The sequence below is a fragment of the Erpetoichthys calabaricus genome, chromosome 3 (genome assembly GCF_900747795.2).
Source record: "Erpetoichthys calabaricus chromosome 3, fErpCal1.3, whole genome shotgun sequence".
NCBI classification, from domain to species: Eukaryota; Metazoa; Chordata; class Cladistia; order Polypteriformes; family Polypteridae; genus Erpetoichthys; species Erpetoichthys calabaricus.
In genome coordinates, this window is record NC_041396.2 from 95,339,767 (window position 1) to 95,360,504 (window position 20,738).

General features: G+C 38.2%; 2 protein-coding genes across 3 annotated transcripts in view; both read right to left on the reverse strand.

Annotated features, from left to right (window-relative positions):
* scara5 (scavenger receptor class A, member 5 (putative)) overlaps positions 1-12,764 on the reverse strand; it is a 454,157-nt gene extending 441,393 nt beyond the window's left edge. The window contains exon 1 of the mRNA XM_051924614.1: positions 12,104-12,764. The gene's annotated coding sequence lies outside the window, so the exon portion shown is untranslated. The remainder of the gene's footprint in view (positions 1-12,103) is intronic.
* Positions 12,765-18,539: 5,775 nt separating this feature from the next.
* The window catches only part of slc35b2 (solute carrier family 35 member B2), a 36,896-nt gene continuing 34,697 nt past the window's right edge, over positions 18,540-20,738 (reverse strand). For both annotated transcript variants that reach the window (XM_028797180.2, XM_028797181.2), the window contains exon 4: positions 18,540-20,460. In XM_028797180.2, the coding sequence (XP_028653013.1) occupies positions 19,522-20,460 (939 nt within the window). In that variant the 3' untranslated portion in view covers positions 18,540-19,521. The remainder of the gene's footprint in view (positions 20,461-20,738) is intronic.

The window sequence follows — 20,738 nt, forward strand, 5'->3', positions numbered from 1 at the left end:
TTGCATCATTTAGAGTTTTCTGCCAAAAGTGTATCATCCAATAAATATCCTTTGTCATTTACTGCTTCTTGGAATGTCTTACAGAGTTTGATGGTGTTGCCAATCCGAACAGTTTTAATGTCGTCAAATGACGTAGCTCCGGTTTCATGTTGAAGAAGTAACCGTAGATAAAACCTTTCCGGCTCCTTAATACTAACAGTGTACATTCGGCCTATGACATTATTACCGTGGTGATGTTGTTTTCTCCAGAACGTACCATTGTCAACCCAAACATAGTGAACCAGAATCTCCCAATACTTCCACTGGTGAGCATCCTGATCGTTTTGATTGAGTTTAAACCACGTGGTAAGTTTAGTATCTTTTGTGGCTGCTCTCTTTGCTGCTTGGACCTCATTACCTGCATGAAAACAGACATTTTGTTCGTGCTCCAAATGAACTGGCAAGCGACATATTGTGTGGCTCTGATTGTGCATTGGAAAGCAATATATTCTCCACATGGCCTCTGGAGCACTGACGTACCGTGAATCTATATACATACGAGTTTCATCGTTATCATTTCTTTCAGATACTGAAACATTAGCACAATCATGGCCCTTGTAAACGTATTTGGTACTTAAAGCTTTTTACTGTAGCACAGATTTCAACATTTATATGGCAGTTGTATCGTAAACATAAATACAGATTGTATGGTACGACCCTGCCATTGTCAATTGGACGACCCGGAATAATTTGCAATGCATTTGTCTTTCTTCTCATATACTTAGGATATCCGTTAATACTTCCAAGTGTAACGTCTTGGAAATCTTTGGGGAATCCTTTAGAACATTTGCCATTAACCATACATGGACTGTTTGGATTTCTATTGCCACATGGTGTATGAATCATATTTCTGATAACAATCTGAAAGAGACGTGGAGAAGTGTCACGGTGTGAAATTTCAGCTTTCACTATTTTATTGATGTCATCTTCTGTGCGAATTTTGGAATCATCATCAAGTATTATTAATATATGGGCGTGCGGCAAACCTCTCTTCTGAAACTCGATAACGTGGATAATGGCTTTAACAGTCCCAAATAGAGATCTATTTTTGATATCTTCCAGCAGGTTATTTAGTTTAAGTCTAAAGACTCTTGCTACTAAATCAGGACGATGTTCCACTCTTTGCCATGGCATAAGATTATTCGTAATTTCTTTCCATTTAGGATTGCAGGTCATAGTGATAAATAGATGAGGTTTGCCAAACTTTCTTACAATAGCCATTGCATCCTGGTAATGCTGTTGCATATTACGTGGGCTGCCTTGAAAGGTAGATGGTAGAAAAACTGGTTTTCCAGCAGGGTGATCCATCACGTCAGCATCACGATTTATGTAGTCTATCAGTGATTTGTAGTTATCGGCTCGCAGTGTAGGTTGGTTGTTTCTAATCCACTGGAGATCATTTGATTCTGCTCGAATATAAATGTCAACAATGTATTGTTGAGTTAGCTTTCCTGCATTGAGTAATGGATTAAACTCGTCTCTTACAGAGAGTCTGTAGGAGAAATATTCTTTCATGGATACATGTGATCGTTTCTGTGCTTGATGTTTTTTATATCTGGAAATGAGAGCACTCCATCCTTCTTGGCCAGTTGGAAACAAAATGGGGTATGTCAAAGTATCAAGTTTTGGAAAACAAATGTCTATGCGTTGGAAGATAGGTTTGTTGGTTCGATCAGGACGTAAATGCAGGACAATATCGCGGTCAAATGGAGGCTCACCATCTTTAGTTTGAAAGACAATTGCAACTTCATTAACGATGGGAAGATTGTATCGTCTTGGATCTTGTTCTTTGTCCTTTATTAACACTAAAGCAATTGTAGTTGGCGCTACACCTTCTGCTTCTGCTTTTGTATTGGCCTCTCTTTCAACCTCATGTAGCATTTTTATAGACTTAGCTTAGCGACGTTTCTCATTATCAGCTCTGCACATTGCTTGTTTTCAGGAAGGTTCATTCGTTGGTAGATTGCGTCATCTGGATCTAACACGTAGATTTGTGCATATTTGCGTTCGTGATTTGGTTCAGGGTGCACTGTTCCAATCCGATGTAATATTTGTCCACATACGCGAAAGCAGTATGGGCCATTGCCAGCTGGTGGCCTGATATTTACCCCGGTAGATGCAAAAGCAAATGAACTATTGTAGGATCTAAGGCAGTCCATAAAGTTTTTACTTTCGGGTACATTGTTAGTTAGAAGCTTCCGTAGATATTCAGGATATTCATCTAAAGGAGGCAGTGTAACCTGACCCTTTTGACAACAATGTGTAAACTCATTAGTTGTATTGCCAGTTGTTTCTTCAGGGAAGTTAAGTGAATGACAATGACAGCAAATGATATTCATTAATCCTAATGAATGTTCATTAATAGTGGACTCATTACAGAATGCGTTGTCAGCTAATTGGCGGAATTGTTTAGCAGCTGTTTGTCGTTCCTTTCTTTGCCGTTTATCTATTGCCTCTGCTGCTTGAGAGGCACGTTGTAAGCACCTGTGTTTATTAATTGTATTCAGGCGGGCTCGTTTCTGTATGTCCGTTAGTTGAGATGTTTCGTTTTGGAGCCGTGACTCCTTTGGTTGCGTTGTTTGAGAAGCGCGTTGTAGGCGCCTGTGTTCATTGTTTTATCCAGGCGGGCTCGTTTTTGTAGCCCTGTCAGTCGAGCTCTTTCTTTTTGGAGCCGTGCCTGCTTTGCTTGCGGCATTTCAGACGCACGTTGTAGGCACCTGCGTTCACTGATTTTATCCAGGTGGGCTCGTTTTTGTATCTCCGTCAGTTGTGGTCTTTCGTTTTGAATCCGTGCCTGCTTTGCTTCTGCAGTTTCAGACGCGCATTGTAGGCGCCTACGTTCATTGTATTTGTCCATGCGGGCTCGTTTTTGTAGCTCCGTTAGTCGAGCTGTTTGGTTTTGGAGCCGAGACAGTTTTGCTTTCGCGGTTTCAGACGCGCATTGTAGGCGCCTACGTTTATTGTTTTTAACCATGCGGGCTCGTTTTTGTAGCTCTGTTAGTTGAGCTGGATCGTTTTGGAGCCATGACTGTGACTCCATTAGTTATCTGTTGTCTACCATTAGTAATATGGATAATTGCACTTACTGTTAATACGGAGCGTTTTCTGTGGTTGTACTGTTAATAATGCATCACTGTAATGTGATTCACATATGCTATATGGTTTGGACGTGTGAGGATGCCGTACGTTTAATACGGAGAGTTTGTTTATTCTTATTACCCGGACCATGCTGTGTAGTGTGGATGTTTAGTTCAGAAGTGCGTTGTAGGCGCCTGCGCCTTTCGTACTTTCTCGCGCCTTCCGTACTATCTTTGTGGACCGTAGTGTCTTCCGTTTGACTCTGGGGTGCAGTGCAGAATCCTCTTTTCTGTGTGGCTGTGTCGTTAGTCGTTAGCTATGGGCGCGTTGTTGCTTCATGTCTTATTTACGTTAGTTGAGCTCTTTCGTTTTTGAGCCGTGACTCCTTCGTTCACGGTGGATCAGACTTCGCTTGTGGTTTATGAGACGCACGCCGTAGGCGCCTGCGCACTATGTCTCCTGGGTCCATCGCCGTGTACCTGCGTCTGTGCCTTCCGGTTTACCATTCTCGGTTAGTAATATGGATGGTGTTAGGTTAATCGTTATTTTAATTGGACTATGTGACCTACATTTTAACATATTACGATACTGTTCTCAAGACTGTGTTGCCAAGTTTAGCACTGTACATTTAGCTCATCAACATAAATATAGCTATTTCTGAAATACTGAGAAAGATTATTTCGGTCAGGAAAGAATAATGCAATTGCCTGAACAACTGCCTCTGGAAATGTATTTTGTGGATGTTTCTACCCCTAGCGCAAGCTGAAAGAGAGGAACGGACATGTTCAGACTACAAACTACTTAACAGTAACTCGGTTATGGGTTTACATGGCCAAATAATTGGATTATTCATGGAGAGATCATGGAGTTTCTCAGAGGCTAATAACACAATTTCTTTAAATGGAACAAGGATTACATGCCATTTTAGAAATCAGGTTTTTATGAATAATGTAAACACGCTAAATGAGACAAATAGGTCCACCTCAAAGGGTAGTTTGCCTCCAACGGCAAAACAACATGGTGTTTAAACATTTGTAAGCACTTTTCAAAGCCTGCAAAAGACCTTGCTTTCCTTTCTTCTATTCATTCTGGAATTAGCAATGATAAAAACAGAGGCATTGGCTTTTGAGTGACATAGGAGTCCCGAAAGTTGCTGGATTTGGTACAAAAAATGAAAATGATGGATTTTTTAATTCCAAAATAACAGAAAGAACTTCTTTTCTCTGTCCAAATTCAATTTTATCACCTATGGAGTGTGTTTCAGACAAAAATTTACATGGGGGACTGCTAAGACTCAGCATCTAGAAGGCTTAGCCAAGAACATACAATTGGCCAATAAAAAACAATTTTTCTTCTCATTGGAATAAATGAGAGCTCCATCAAATGGTAATCACATTTGTACCACCTTGTACATCACGTTATGGACTACATGCACATTATAAGACACACAGAAAATATAAAAGCCTTGTTGTCAGAGTAAAAGCCTCAGAATTTCAGCAGCCAGAGAATTTCATTCAGCTTATCCTTATTTCTGGCAGTGGGTTAGTTTCTTAAATTCTTAAAACTTTTCATGAACTAGTTGAATTCTCACTTCAAATTTAACTTTCAATTTACTTTCATTATATTGAAGAAGTTAGAGATGGAGTGTAGTCTTAATTATTTCTCCTCCAGGAGTTTGTACTCTATACCGATGGTCTGCAAATTGATGCCAGACTTCTTATAACTGTTCATTGTGTTCCTTTTCAGTGATTAACTGGATGCCTTAATAATGTATCCATAAAAACAGTGGGAAATGGCTACACCCTGTGGACATGCCAAACTGCAATCTCAAGACTGACTTGATATTAAACATTACACATTCTTTTTCTTTTTCAATTAAAATTACTTAAATCATTTTCATTTCTGGGTACCCTTTTTCCCATCATATATTAAGACGAAATCAATTTATTTTACAAAAAGTTCCACAATTATTGTTTATCCTCCATTCACTTAAAATGTTGATGTATCTCAATCAGTTTTTATGAGCTATCATTAAAGTTATACTTGCATCCTTCATAAAAAACTGGTTTGGCAGTGGATCTGGTCATAGGCCTAAAACTGTAATCCCATCAGTGGTTATGCACACCTTAGGTCAGTGTATAGGCAAGTAACATTTTCAAAAAAGCTCATTCAGATGACAACATCTTCCAAGTATTACGACCCAGAAAACATTACTAGTTGCTCAAAAATAACATTCATATGTTATCTCCATAGCCTCTTCTCTAAAGCAGTCAACCTGGTCAAATATTCAATATATCAACTTCCTGGCTCAAATTTAACTTTCAGTTTCACGTTCACCTTATTGATGGCATTACAGGTGGACTATACTCTTTATCAGAAACATATAACCATAATTTCTTGGGAATTTTATATAATATCATCTTATGGTTGTCTATCTGATACAACCTGTCTGCTTTGCTCCCTAGCCCATTCAATCACAGTGGTCAATCACGTTTGAGTCACTAGCATGCCTGCTGTGCCAAGGAAGAGGAATAGTAGTGCATATCCTCCTCAGTAGCTGTCTGAAAGTAATGGTACCATGACCAGGTGATGAAGGTGTTTGCTGAACCCATCATCAGCAACTATACACACAATGAGCAAGGACACCCATCAAGATGGATCACTGTCGTCATCAGAACAGGAAAAGGATTTAGTTACAATCAATGACATCACCTTTGCTGCTAGTTGAACGTTGATCTAATAAGGCAGCTTAAGTTCGCTGATACTATTACATTGATTCATTTCAGGCCAGATACTGCAATTTAGTTTTGGTTGAGCTTACTAATTCCTGGCAAGACTAGATAGAGAAGGTCTGTGAGAGAAGAAGAGCCAAGTACGCAGACTTGGTGCTTAAATGCCATATGAACAGCTGGATTATATGGTGTGTGCCCACTGAAATAGGCTGTATGGCTGGACTCCTATGTGGAAGCGAAGCCATGGTGCTCTGCGGACAGTCCCTGCTGAGCAATTTGGTTGGAGCAGGGCCCAGGATCGAAGTCTCTCAGGCATCCAAGAAACACTGAGGGAGTATGACGGGATGACGGAGGTTTGGCTCCGTGCACCCAGGCTAAGGCCTGAAGAGGCAGACATAAGATACAAGTCGGGAGAGAGTGACTGAAGCTGTCAGCCTCTTCTCTAGCTGATAAGACCTGTTGGGTTGAAAGTGAGAAGCTATATTAAGGATTGCTGCAGGAGACCTGGTTTCCTGAGAGGATTTCAATTATTTGTTTTTTTATTTTTAGCGTGCATATGAGCACTAGATTTTATCATTATTTATTTATTTGGATTTCCACTGTTTGCACTTTGGGGTTTTGAACCTTGGAATGGATTTATAGAAACAAAACAACTTTGTACCTTGTTGCACCATCTCTCTTGTGTAAGTGTCCTCATTGCACTGGCTCATCTCAGTTTAGAAGCACAATATTTGTAACACAATTTTAAACCTTCAATCCAGTGTTAGGTGCCGGTTCATTGTTAGGAATACTCATTCCATCAAACCAATGTGGTGTTCCAATCAAAACACCTTGGGTCACTGAGAGGACACCCATATAAACATCAAGCAAGTATGCAAACTCCATACCGACAGCTGCTGGCAGGAAACTGAGGTGAGGTTTAAGGGCTCCAGTGCTGTGCTATGTGTTATTACACTCCCAGAATACGTACATTAAGAATAATAATGATTGTTTGTACCAGATAGACAAGATAGATAAGAAAAGGGGTAAATGAAAGACAGCCAGCCAGCAAAGGTACTCTATGATAGACAGATAGATAGATAGATAGATAGATAGATAGATAGATAGATAGATAGATAGATAGATAGATAGATAGATAGATAGATAGATAGATAGATAGATAACAAATAGACAGACAGATCGTTACTAATCTCCCTGGGGGATTAACTTGCTCCACCAGCAACTCGGATCTTAAATTCAGTACAAAATAAAGTGCAAACAATCACACTAACACAAGACTCCAGACTACACACACACACCCACAATATACTGTACTCAGCAGATATGTAATGTTTACTGTCCATAATGAAATATCAAATCATATTTAGATGTGTTGTCTGTTATTTGTTAGGATGAAGAGTGGCAGAAAACGATAAGGCATTACATGGTATCAACTCTTAGCACAGTCCATTGAAACGAAGTAGTGACTAAAGTTGCCCTAAAGCAACTCCTAATGGAGTGAATGGGTCACATTGGTCATGGTGACCTCTAATTTTGCCATCATTCTCTTTTCTGCTACTTCTCTAACAAGTGGAATCTAGCAGTTTGTGAGTATTCCGCTCATTACTCCATCTACTGAGTGATCTTTTAACCTCATCCGCTTTACAAAGAATACCATCTTGATTGTTTCATTATTTTAAAAATAAATATTTCTAATGCATCATTCATTGGCATGATGGACATCAGGGTTTTAGTTAATACTAGCAATTGGTTTGAATTCAGTGAGTCCAGAGGACATCATACTATCCACAACAACCAACTTGTTGCAAAATTCTTAACACCAACACCATCTCACAAGTTATCTTATCAACCTAAGCCTCAGAATGGCACAGTGCAGTCCTGGTTGTATTACTGTCCTATTGATATGGGAACATCACTGCTAAAGAAGTGCCATGGGGTGGGATATGCTAAAGATGTAAAGGCATAGTGCAGCTCTTGTTGCGTTGTTGTCCTATTGATTGGTGTACATCTTTAGCAACTGGCATCTTTGTGAATGTTTCTCTGTTCTCCCCATCTAGTCTGACAGTCAGAGCAGACTCTGCCGTCAGTTGCCACTGGAGTGAACCATTAAGCACATCTCATACGATGCAGACATGAAACACATGCTGAAGCCGACCTTCAAAATATCTGTGTAAAAAGCTTCTTTTACAACTGTCCAAAATTTGTGATAAATTCACATGAAAGGTGCAAGTATGACTTTTTGCTTTGTATTTAGACAACTTTTGGTTAATGTTTTAACTTTCAGTGATTTTTTTTTTCCTGTTTTTGCCTATGCAAATGGATGAAGGTACAAGTCTTTAGAGTCCTGGTGCTTCCTGTCTTGCTATATGGTTGTGAGACATGGTTGCTATCCAGTGATCTGAGATGAAGATTAGACTTCTTCAGTACTGTGTTTCTTCGGAGAATCCTTGGGTATTGCTGGTTTGACTTTGTGTAGAATGAGCAGTTACTCCCTGAGTCCCAAATGAGGCACATTACCTGCATTGTGAGGGGGCGTCAGTTAACGCACTACGGCCATGTGGCGCAATTCCCCAAGGGTGATCCAGGGATCCTCATTGTTGAGGACCCGAGTGACTGGACCAGGACAAGAAGACACCCATGTAATACCTGGCTGCAGCAGATAGATGGAGGGTGGGACTGGACCGCGTGTCTGCCTGGGGGCTTGCCAACCAGGATCCTGAGCTGTTTCATTGTGTGGTGGATGCGGCAACGCGCTATACCTTTGCATGCTCCCCAACCTGACCTGACCTGACCAATACAGACTAAGATTCTCTCTGTCATCTCCTGGTTATTTTGCCGATAAAAAATTCCTACTTTCTGTCTTTTTCCAACATGGCAGAAGAGGTTTGTAAGTTGAAAATTACTTTACCCTACCTGTGACAAGCCATTATGAAAGAGAAACTGTATGTGATTTCCGAAAATAAGCAGCTATGTGAGCTGCCAAACACATCATGAAGATAATATAGAATAACCATGAGATTCACACAGACCCAGCAAAACTGATTTTTTTTTATATATATATTTATGTATTGAGGCCAATTTTGTCACATCACAATATCCTAGGCAGAATTTCAGTGACAGAAACAGGTACAAAGATAAAGATGAAAACCAAGAGAAACATAATTAGTACAACCCAAATCATATCAATATTCTTGTACCCCCTGGCAATCCCCCCCTGAAAACATATGTGTAACCTGCAACAAATTCTCAGGATCTCACATTTGGTGTCATTGGGTATTTTTGGGCTCACACCTATGTGAGCAGGCTGGTGAGGATGAGAATACGTCATCAATTAAAACCATAAAAAGGAGCACACATTGACATTTTATGCAATATACACCTCTTGGCGGAAAATTTAAGTTAAAAACATGTGTGTTCTTCAGTTAATCAGTGACTATTTTTAACTCCACGTGAGTTAGTGTGAGAAATAGCCCTTTATTGGAATAGAACCTTTCCAAAAATGGTTCCTCCCTTTCACATAATGTTGCAAGAGCAAGCTCAGGTTCCCCTGGTCATAAAAGTGGAATAACAGGTTTCAAAAAGGGTGGCTGGAAATTTTATTAACACAATTTTTATTCATATTAGTAATAATGTTTCTCATTGGAGTGAAATATAAGGAATGTCTGTGATGAGAAAAACTATCCTTAAACTCCTCATTCAAACATTAAGTATTTTCAAATACACTCAATTCAATAACAGGATCATTGTGGAGTGGTGGCTATCTTAACAACAATTGGTGTAAGTAGAAACCAACCCTGGATTGCACCCCATTCTGTCTCAGGTTATGCCAACTTTTACCCACTTTCAAGCTGCCAATCAGAACAATTCATGGATGGCATGCCAGTTCAATACTAGGCATGTTTTTACACTAGATACTCTTAATCCCAAAAAGCCAGTGCCTATCTTGGCAGCGTTAGGCTGAAGGCAGAAACCAACTCCAATATGGGTGCCAGCCCACCACTGGGCACACTCACACATACATCCTCACCATAAAAGTGTAATTACCTGAAAGTAATATATTCATTGTATGGATGACATTATGATTACTGTGCCCTGTATGCTTTAAGTTCATGCTAAGTAAAAGTCCATAAATTAAGGGCCCTCTCAGTTCCATTTCCATATAGATGGAGGGTTTCTTGGTTTTAGTGTACTGCTCATTAGTACACCAGTTTTTTTACCAACTGCTCAGTTGTGCCACGGTTAAACACTCACAAAGGGATATTGTTTCACATATCACTCATTTGTCTATTTGAAGAAGACTGTATGTCTACAGATTTCCTGAATCAGAACATGTTTGTTTTAATGAATATTGGATGTCTACTCTCCAACAAGCACACAGATATCATAACTAACAACATGGAATGCTATAGCAATGCAGTGCAAAATAAAATGGCAAAACAGAACAACAATCTAAGACAAGTATAAGAATGTGACCACTGCACTTACTGAGGATTACATGACAAACTAGCAACATGTCAACAAAAGTAGAGCAAAGATTGATAAGGTTAGGAAAAAGCAGTATGATGAAAGCTTAAACAGTCCAAGTGTCTACAAGAGGCACCAGAGTACTCATAGACTGAGAGTAGCTTGGAGATCAAGGCAACCTCATTTCACATTTTGGGAGCAAAAAACCAGAAACTGTGCACATTTTTAGTTCCCATTTTCACAATTGTGGAAGGAGGTTCTTCTAAGCCTACCAAAGCTTGTATGTTCAGATAGTTTCTTGCAAGACATGCTCCACTTTCACTCCTCTATAATAGATAGTTTTGAAAGAAGGTAATAGATTGTTACTGCCTATATCAGCTTTTGATTAAACAGAATAAGATACTTGATATTTATCAGACAGATAAATAATAAAGGAGCTAAATAAAACTAAATATGAAAGGAGCTATATAAAAGATAAATAAATAGACATGACAGACATGAAAAGGTCTGACGGATAAGAGTCACAGTTCACATTACTTTCTTGTGTAAGCACACAGGCAACCATTGAAAATGCAATTTAGAGCTCTCAAGGCCTCGATATGTTTTGCTTTTCATTCAGTAAGGAGCTTATTGTGCACCAGCCTAGACATGTTCACAAAAGGTACATATTTGGCATCAGTGGAGTACTCTAACCAGCGGATGGTCCACAACTCTTGGTCTCCCGCAGAGCCCATACTAGTCATAATAGATGAACACACCAAAAGGAAACAAATCGATCTGCAATATAAATAATTATATATCCATAGTATTGATGTGAATGTTTAAAATATATTTATTAACTTTACCAACATACACCATGTGTGCAAATATTTCTTGTAACAACCTGCCATCCATTCCAGGGTTTGTTGCTGCCTTGTTCTCAGTACTACACAGGATTATGTAACGGAGAAAGGGATGGCAAGAGGGTTGGAGAACTTTTAATTGCTAAAGATATTAATGATTTTGAGACAGAGAGAAGAGGAGAGGTTGGGAACATGCACTAATAGAACGCATTGGATCAGATAATTATTAATAACACAATTTATGTTAATCAAGTTATTTGAAACTTATGTTGATATTTTTAGAAATATATACTCAACATTGCAGAAAGGTTGAACAGTGTTGCTTTGAAAATAACTGAAAAATCTTCATGTCTAATGTGTGTATTGATCTGTATTTCTTCAAATATACTTTCCTCTTTTCAGAAAGATGAATGTATAATATGTATGAGCTACTCATAAATTGATTATATACTTTAATAAAGTATAATTTTCTAATTAGTAGATGTGAGACACACATAAAAAGGAGCTACTCAGATAGATGGATAATAAAGGGGCTATATAAACGATAGACTGACAGATGGGTTAGTGTATGTCTGGATATCTATCCAAGAATTCGGGCTCTGTAGGTTGGTGACCGTCTGTGCGCTCTTCTCACAGACTTGGACTTTGCAATGGCTAGTGACACTTCAGATATCAGAGAATTTCACATACGAAGCCCAATTAATTTGAGACGCCCGCGTTGAACCTATATAGACATTGCTCATCTAATTTTTACATAACTTTAAAATCGATAAGCGTCCTGGATTTAAATAAAACCGACTACGTTTTGGTCATTTGACATTAATTCAACAGCTGTAGCCCTCAACTTACTTCACTTCGTCTACTCCGTACACCAGCGGTTGACTTTAACAGACAAGAGTCAAGGCAGCAGCTGCAATTCTGATTGAAGTACCGAGCCGTTCCTCTTACCTTGTGTAAGTGAAGGCAGACAGAGATCCACTGTTGTCTTGTCACTTCAACACAGCATAGCGTTGCACCTCCGCAAATCAAACTTTCTTTGCCGCACTGAACTCGGCCAGTGACAGAAGTGCACTTTGAGCGACTCTTCTTCCGCCCCCGGGGAGGCTAAGTTTTCATACCCGTTATTTCCTCTGAGCTAGCGATAAGTGAAGTGTGTTTAAGCTTAGTCGCGTTGAAATGCTTGCACAAAGTGTGTGGGTAGGTTTATTTGGCTTTATTCTGCATGGGGCGTCCAGGTCTCAAAACCGTAGACTGATGTATTCTCATGTCCAGTATGTCTACTGCTGTCTCCTATAATTGAACTTTCATGCATATCATATTGTTGGACCCAGCATTTCTAAGGCTAAGCATTCAGTCCTGGGCAAAAACTAATTATTCGGGACTGACCCTTCACTGATTTATTAGACAAAAGCGCCCCCTTGCGTTTTCCTTCTTTAAACTAAATGACTGAAATAACTTGCTACAAAAGGTACCAGAATTTTGAGCATTATAAGGCACTTTATGGAATGCTGAAGACGCCGGGGCTTCGTAGTTACATCTATCAACAAGTTACGTTTTGGACTTATTTAAGTATTAATGTCTTTTCATGAAGGACCTTCCGTCTAACTCACAGTACACTTTCACGTCAACGATGAGTGCCAAAGACGTACACTTGAGTAACTAAAAATAAATTCACTCAGTCATTAGCTGGACTCCCCACACTACTAGATAGCCTCGGACCAGGAAGGGATTCGTAAATGTTTATTTGTGACTGCAAAATGCCGCCACACCGCTGCGGATTCAGACGATCAATGTAACGTACTGATAAGCCTGGTAAGTTTGTTTAAACTGCTTCCATATGGTGCGTCTGTGGGGCTGCTTGAAGGGACTGGCAATAAAAAAGGCTCTCGACTGCACGAGTCACTCGAATTGTCTTGCAGAAAGAACGAACAATTTAATCTGTAACACTTCAGTAATTCAATCCGAGATCTCGCTACACAAGTTTATACCGTGCACCTACACTTCAGTGCCATCTTGTGTTCGCCAGAGAGTGCACGTCCATGTAGCTTCAGTGAGGTCCGAGCAAATTAAATACATTCTCACAAATGTTTGCTGCTCTTGAAAAAAAAAAAACGTGATCTTTAAAAACGTCTTTAGAAGTCTGCCCTTAAATTGACTTGGATCCCCAAATTTTGTCTTCTGATATCACAGACACTATATCAAAGCTGCGGCCTACACTCTTTAAAAATAACGCCTCTGTAAGGGCATTTTACTGGGTTGTGTTGATACTCGAATTATTGCTTGACGAAGAACAGTACAAAACAAAGAACACTAAATCAATCCAATCTGGTAAGAGGCTACTGACGTTGGTTCTTTGGGCTTTCAAAAAGTCTCTGATATGTGAACGAAATATACTCCTTTAATGTGTAGTAGGCGGGATTCTAAAAGACTGACAACCTTAAGTTCATTTCGGGGGTCCACTGTAACTGACAGCTTTTGTTCTAACTTGTTTCATAATCAGGGAGTCATTTCCCTTTAAATAATCTCTTTGTTAGTTTTTTTTTCTTGTTTTACATGTGTAAAAGTGCAATAACATGAAATCTGCATTTATAAACACTTTACAAATAATTTTTCTGTGGACTGTATCCCATTAATTGCATCCTAAAATGAAACTACTACTGGAGTATCACACTCTTTGATAACTCATGGTTTAAATAACCAAAACATCTGAAATACTGGAATGAAAATCCCAATGAATGATAAATTATAAGTTATTAAGGTATTTATTTAAATGCTTGCAATATTCCAAAACAATATTTTTTTAATATTCAGACTGATACCAAGACAAAGATTGGAGAAAAAAGTGTAATTAAAATTTGAATCAACTTAAAAACATAAGCTGGTCTGAGAAAACCTGCAGCCACAACAGGCACCAAAACAACTCTGAATCTTGGGTCTCACATTCAGTTCCTAGATGGATATAGGTAGGCCTGTAGGTTCTCAATGCAGACACTTTAATTAAAAAAACATTACATTAAATGAGAAATATATGAGGTATCGAAATTAAGTCTACGAGATTAAAAAAAAAAAAACATTCATCCGTTGTTTTTGCTACTGCAAGGCCCGCATGTTCAGGACATCCTCCTACACAAGTTCTTGGAGCAGTGCTGGTTTGTAGCATCCATCCATTATCAAACCCTCTAATAGTTTCTCTCTCTTATTAGTTGTGCAACATAAAGACAGCCATCCACCATGTGCTGCATACATTTCTATTAGACCTGCACTTTTTTGAATGTAAAGTTCATCATGCAAAGGTATATAAAAATTAAATTTTAATTTTGCATTTATTATGTCAACAAACTGATCACAAAAATAATCAATGTAAAAGTATTTGGGTCAAGTGAAAAAACTGAAACCCAGGTGTTCATTATGTATCCACATAATATCCACATTCCCTGCACATTACCATCATTCTCTTTATTATTACAAGATTCACACGGAGGCCTCAGCAGGGCATGCTTTCCTACTGAAAGGAAGTACAGTAAGTGTGTGCATCAGTTTGTCCTGTAATGGACCTGTAAATCAGAAAGAGCAATGTGGACTCAAAAATGCACTGATGATCCTTTTCCACTTAATCAATATGGAGGCCGACACCCTGCTTATAGGTGTGTATCTATTATAAGCAAGAAATCGTAAGTTACATGTACAGCAATTACTGTACATCAAACTTAAGAGTCATGTGTGTATACTTACCCTGGAAAGCAGATGCAGAGGTCATTACTGTGATGCTAATTGAACAACTTCAGTTTGTTAAACTCTTGGGTTTTCTTTTTTTTTTTTGCTCAGTACATTTTAATTCCGCACACACAACGAATTTCAGCAAAAATCTTTAACATTGGATTGTATGACGCTGCATTACAAAATGAAGTTTCCATGTTTCCTTAAATACAATGATTGGTAATATTTTGTCTTCATCTCAGTACAATTGCTATTACATTTTGCATAAGAAGCAGATGTTGCCCAAAAGAAATTCAAACAAATGAAGCCCAAGTTTATAAATTAAATACCAAGCAATGTTTTGACTTCAGGCTCATCACATGCATAAAAACACTACCTGTAACTTGTGAAAGAAAAATCTTATGAACACCACTACAGCTTTTATAGGCTACAACAAATTCCAAATTTAGAGGCAGAAATCATTGAAATGTGAAAGCTGGTTTAAAGAAGCTTTGAAACATGATTTCATAGAAACAAAAGTTGGTGACAGTGGAAAAGTGGCATGAATGTTTACCATGGACACATACAGAAGGGGTTTTGTCAATTATGTCAAATTGTACTTTGTATGTCTGGAAAAAGTTTTTAACTGTATATAGTGTGGCTTTGTATGGGTAGTGTGACCTCATGTTGGGATTCCATGTTTAGATGCTGAAAGGTATTTAGCCCCAACATCTTCAAATGAGTTTTAACCATACTAAAGTTAAGTACCAATGGAACTCCATGGAAAATGTATCACAGTTCCCCCGTCTGTAACCAACATGGACAGCACACATCAAGAAACAGCAAAAGGCCTGCAGTGTAACCAGTGGTTTAATCTGTTTTCTTAGTGCTACTGGCATTATTCAAGTGTGGTCTCTAGCACATAGCAGAGCATTTGCAAGGAAGGTCTCGAATAATCATGGTTCTTATTCAGAAAACAATAACTCACATTCTACCTAAGACAGCTGCAACTGATGGAGAAGCTTTAGTACTTTGTTTTTTGTTCACAAATAAGGATTGAGGTGATAATTTGATTGCCTCATTGGACTAGTGCAACAGTGACTGTACTTGAGCTATTAAACAAATAATTACATTGGAGAGGGAGCCAAGTCCTGGAAAAATCATCCACTTTTGCAAATTAAACTAATGTATAATAATAATTCGTTACATTTATATAGTGCTTTTCTCAGTACTCAAAGCGCTACGTCCACATTTATATGGTCACAAGCTGTAGGCACTGGAGAAAAGAATGAAATTGTCAGTATAATCTATCATTTAGGTTTTTATGTGGGACTGACAGACTTATTAATAATATTCTAACAGTTCAGGAGGACCTCACAGCAATCACTGCTACTCCACAAGAATGGTGGTTGGGGAACATTCCACTTGTGATGATTTGAGCGTTCAGCAAGGAAATTTCCTTGGGAAGATTGCTCGACATGATTTGCTACGAGGAGACCCAGGGCACAATGCAGGAATCCTTTCTCTTGGATGGCTTGGGAGCACCCCATATTTCCTTAAAATGGAGATAGTTTCCAACTTAGTCTTTTACCCACACAATGCTCTGCAAGCTGCCTAAAATTTAACTGAATGGTGTACAGGTAATAAGTGATACTTAAATTTAGTTTCAATTATCTGTATCACAATGTGTGGTAATGTGTCATTCACATAAATTGACTTTCTAATCTGAGGTACCTTTATAAGAAAACCTTCTGATTTAAATTAGTTTCAAAATTGTTAAGAATGATTACGTTAAATGAAAAATGAGGAATCATACCATCAAAGCTGCTGTTTGTCATTGAGAACGTACCATCTATGTATAGATGCAAGGGGTGAAAACACTTGAATCCAGGTTCTGGTATTTTCTTTCTACATGTAGCCATATACAGTCGTTGCCAAAAGTTTTGAGAATGACACAAGTATTGGTTTTCACAAAGTTGGCTGCTTCAGTATTTTTAAATCTTTTTGTCAGATGTTACTATGGTATACTGAAGTATAATTACAAGCATTTCATAAGTTTCAAAGGCTTTTATTCACAATTACATTAGGTTTATGAAAGAGTTAAATATTTGCAGCGTTGGCTCTTCTTTTTCAAGACCTCTGCAATTCGCCCTGGCATGCTGTCAATCAACTTCTGGGCCAAATCCTAACTGATGGCAGTCCATTCTTGCATAATCAATGTTTGGAATTCATCAGAATTTGTGGGTTTTTGTTTGTCCACCCACCTCTTGAGGATTGACCACAAGTTCTCAATGGGATTAAAGTCTGGGAAGTTTCCTGGCCATGGACCCAAAATTGTGATGTTTTGTTCCCCCAGCCACTTAGTTATCACTTTTGTCTTATGGCACTGTGCTCCATATGCTGGAAAAGGCATTGTTCATCACTAAACTGTTCTTGGATGGTTGGGAGAAATTACTCTCGAAGGATATTTTGGTACCATTCTTTATTTATGGCTGTGTTCTTAGGCAAAATTGTGAGTGAGCCCACTCCCTTGGCCGAGAAGCAACCCCACACATGAATGGTCTCAGGATACTTTACTGTTGGCATGACACAGGACTGATGGTAGCGCTCACCTTTTTCTTCTCCAGACAATCCTTTATCCGGATGCCCCAAACAATCAGAAAGGGGATTCAGAGAAAATAACTTTACCCCAGTCCTCAGCCGTCCAATCCCTGTACCTTGTGCAGAATATCAGCCTGTCCCTGATGTTTTTCTTGGAGAGAAGTGGGTTCTTTGCTGTCCTTTTTGACACCAGGCCATCCTCCAAAAGTCTTCGCCTCACTGTGCGTGCAGATGCAGATCCTGCTACTGAATTAACTTTATGACATGGGCCTGGTGCTTGCTGAACTTTCTTGTGTGCCCTGAAGCCTTCTTCACTACAGCAGTGGAAATGTTTTTCTGGGATTAAGTTCATTTTCATGACAAAGAGGGACTTTGCAATTAATCTGATCACTCTTCATAACATTCTGGTGTATATGCAAATTGCCATCATAAAAACTACGGCAGCAAACTTTGTGAAAATTAACATTTGTGTCATTCTCAAAACTTTTGGCCACGACTTTACAAATAACTGGGGTCATACTACAGTGGCACAGGTGCATTTTAACAACACTGGATATTGGTATGCTCAGAGAATACAGGTGGTGTAAATAAAATTTAAAAACCGTACAAAAGATACTTTCCATTTTATAAAACAAAATTCTGAAGTAATTCTTGTCTCCATCGCACTTCAAGAACCATACTACATAGCAGTAAGGGTAACTCTTGTTGCTTAGTTTAAGATATGCCTAGCACGGAAAAGTATATGTATTCAAACACACCTCTTATGCACACACAATCATTATTTTTGCATTATAATATATGCAAATTCCATTAAATTTTACATTGTCTTCATTTTTTTTATAATAGTACCTACATTTAATCAAATTGTTCTACATATTAACTTCTCTACTATAATTGTACCATTATTTACATTGTTATTCAATAACAGCATTACTGTACATCATTTTACTTACATTTTTTACAAGTATCCAGAAGTAGTCTTTACTACATTCAAAGTTTCAGTCCCTGAAACTGAAAAGCAACTATAGTGTTACAACAAAGAGAAACAGGCAACCTTCTAACCATTAAAAACATATGGTTCTGAAAATTAGGTTGGAGCACCTTTTTATTTGTAAGTTTCAATCAATCATTTTCACCTGAATACTAAAATTTACAAATGGAGAAAGCAAAAATCTCTTGCATTTACTAAAGAACTGAAAAATACATACTGTACCATACTTAAATAACTAGCTTGGCTGTGGTATTATAAAATGAAAGTAGAAAGACAGACACCAGGACAACAAAAAAAAAAAGCAGAATAAAAAAATAACACAATATGACAAAACCAGAAACATCTGCATACAGAATTGGGAATGTTGCATTTGAGGTTTACCTGCAGCTTGACTGGCTTATTTCTTCCATGTCCTTTCTCCAATTATTGATAATGTAGTAGTCATTTAATTTTTTCTGCTTTCCTAAGAGGAACGACAATCTTCTCTTCACAGTAGCTATTAAGCAATAAATGGGACTTTATCCAAATATAAGAAAAATGTTTGTAATAGAGTGTGAAAATATGGAATATCGTAAATAATTCCTGTAAGCTGTTTGTTAAAACTGACCAAAATATGTAGTGCTTCTCATCAGAAATAGGTAACAGTCAGAAATAGTTTTTCCCTAATTAGATATTATAAGTAGACAATCTAAAAGAAGACTGAAAACTGTCTATTAAAAAAATACATATCTGGTATAATTTCTCCCAAAATCACTTTTACTTGTAGGAATGAGTATGACAGATTACATTTCATTGATATACTGTTTGGTCTGCAGCAATTAGAAATAGTTAAATGTACTGTATACTGAAGAAAAAAAAAGAACTTAAATGACACTTAAAATCCGTTAATTATGGTGGGATGAAAATCAACATAAATTTGGTAATATCTTAAAATGTATTAAAAAAAATAAAGCACATATAAATAAAATGAAATTAACTAAAGATGTACAAACTCCCACTGTCTAACTGTGCTATACTGGGAAATCCTTATTTGAAAGTATTTTTCTTTTGCAAGTATGTCTACATTTACCTTCTGCTGTTACACCTTTTGAACCGGTGTTTGATTGAATGCAGTTTTTTTCATTCTCTTCTTCATTCGACTACGGGCATAAACTCGTAAGAAGAGTGCTAAGAAGACAATCATCACACCTAGACCACCAAATAATGTGATAGTGTGACCATAGATAAAACAAGACAGAAGAATGGCAATGGCCTGTCGTAATGTCATTATGATGGTAAAAACAGCAGCACCAAACTGGCTAATTGTGTAGAAAATGAACAGCTGGCCACAAGCCGAGCAGACAGAAAGAAGCAATGCGTGGAACGTGAACTCAGAGTGACGACTCATGAATTTGACAGATTCAAAAAAAGCACCCTGTTCCAGAAGAGAACCAACAGTGAAAAGGCAAGAGAAGAGGTTGACTCCAAACATCATTTGCACAGAAGACATCTTGTACTTAAAAAGGTTATCTTGCCAATTGGATGTGAAGCTATCAAATGCGATGTAACCAGTGAGAATGAGGAGGCCAGAAAAGGTAGTGACTTTGGATGGGTGCTTATTAGTTTCACTGAAAAGCAAAAACATACTGACTCCTACTGAAATTAAGACTGCTGTAAAGTACTCCCAATATTCATAGCTCTTCCGAGATACAATCTTTCCCATCAGCATTACAGGGATGACTTTTGAAGCCTTTGCTAGTACTTGTGTTGGAAAACTGATGTATTTAAGAGCTTCATACTGACACCAGCTGCTCAAGATGTTAGAGAGAGAGGCAAATGAATACTTGTACATGGGTGCTCCATGTCGAGGCTGCTTGGTGAAGGCACAGTAGACACCAGCTACAGTTAATGCCAAAATGCGGTTCATAAAAACCAAAAATTGGGAATCCTTAAATTTTTCTCCAAGTTCAGTCTCAGTGGTTCCATATGTTCTCGTCATGACACGTTCTTGTAAGACACCCCATGTCAAATAGGAAACCTGAAAGAAAAAACTGCAGCAGTAAATAGAGGCAGCATAGACATCATAATGAAATTATGAAAATAATGTCATGTTATCACATCTCAGGTATCATCTACCAATCTATTTACTGAACTCTCCTTATCCAAAAGTAGGACACAAAGCAGAATCCAACCTTGTACAGAGCACCAGTTCATTACTGGACACACTGACACACACCAGATTAATCTACAATATACACAGAACCCAACACAGTTTTTTTATGTGTGGTAAAAACTGAAGTACCTAAGCAAACTCCA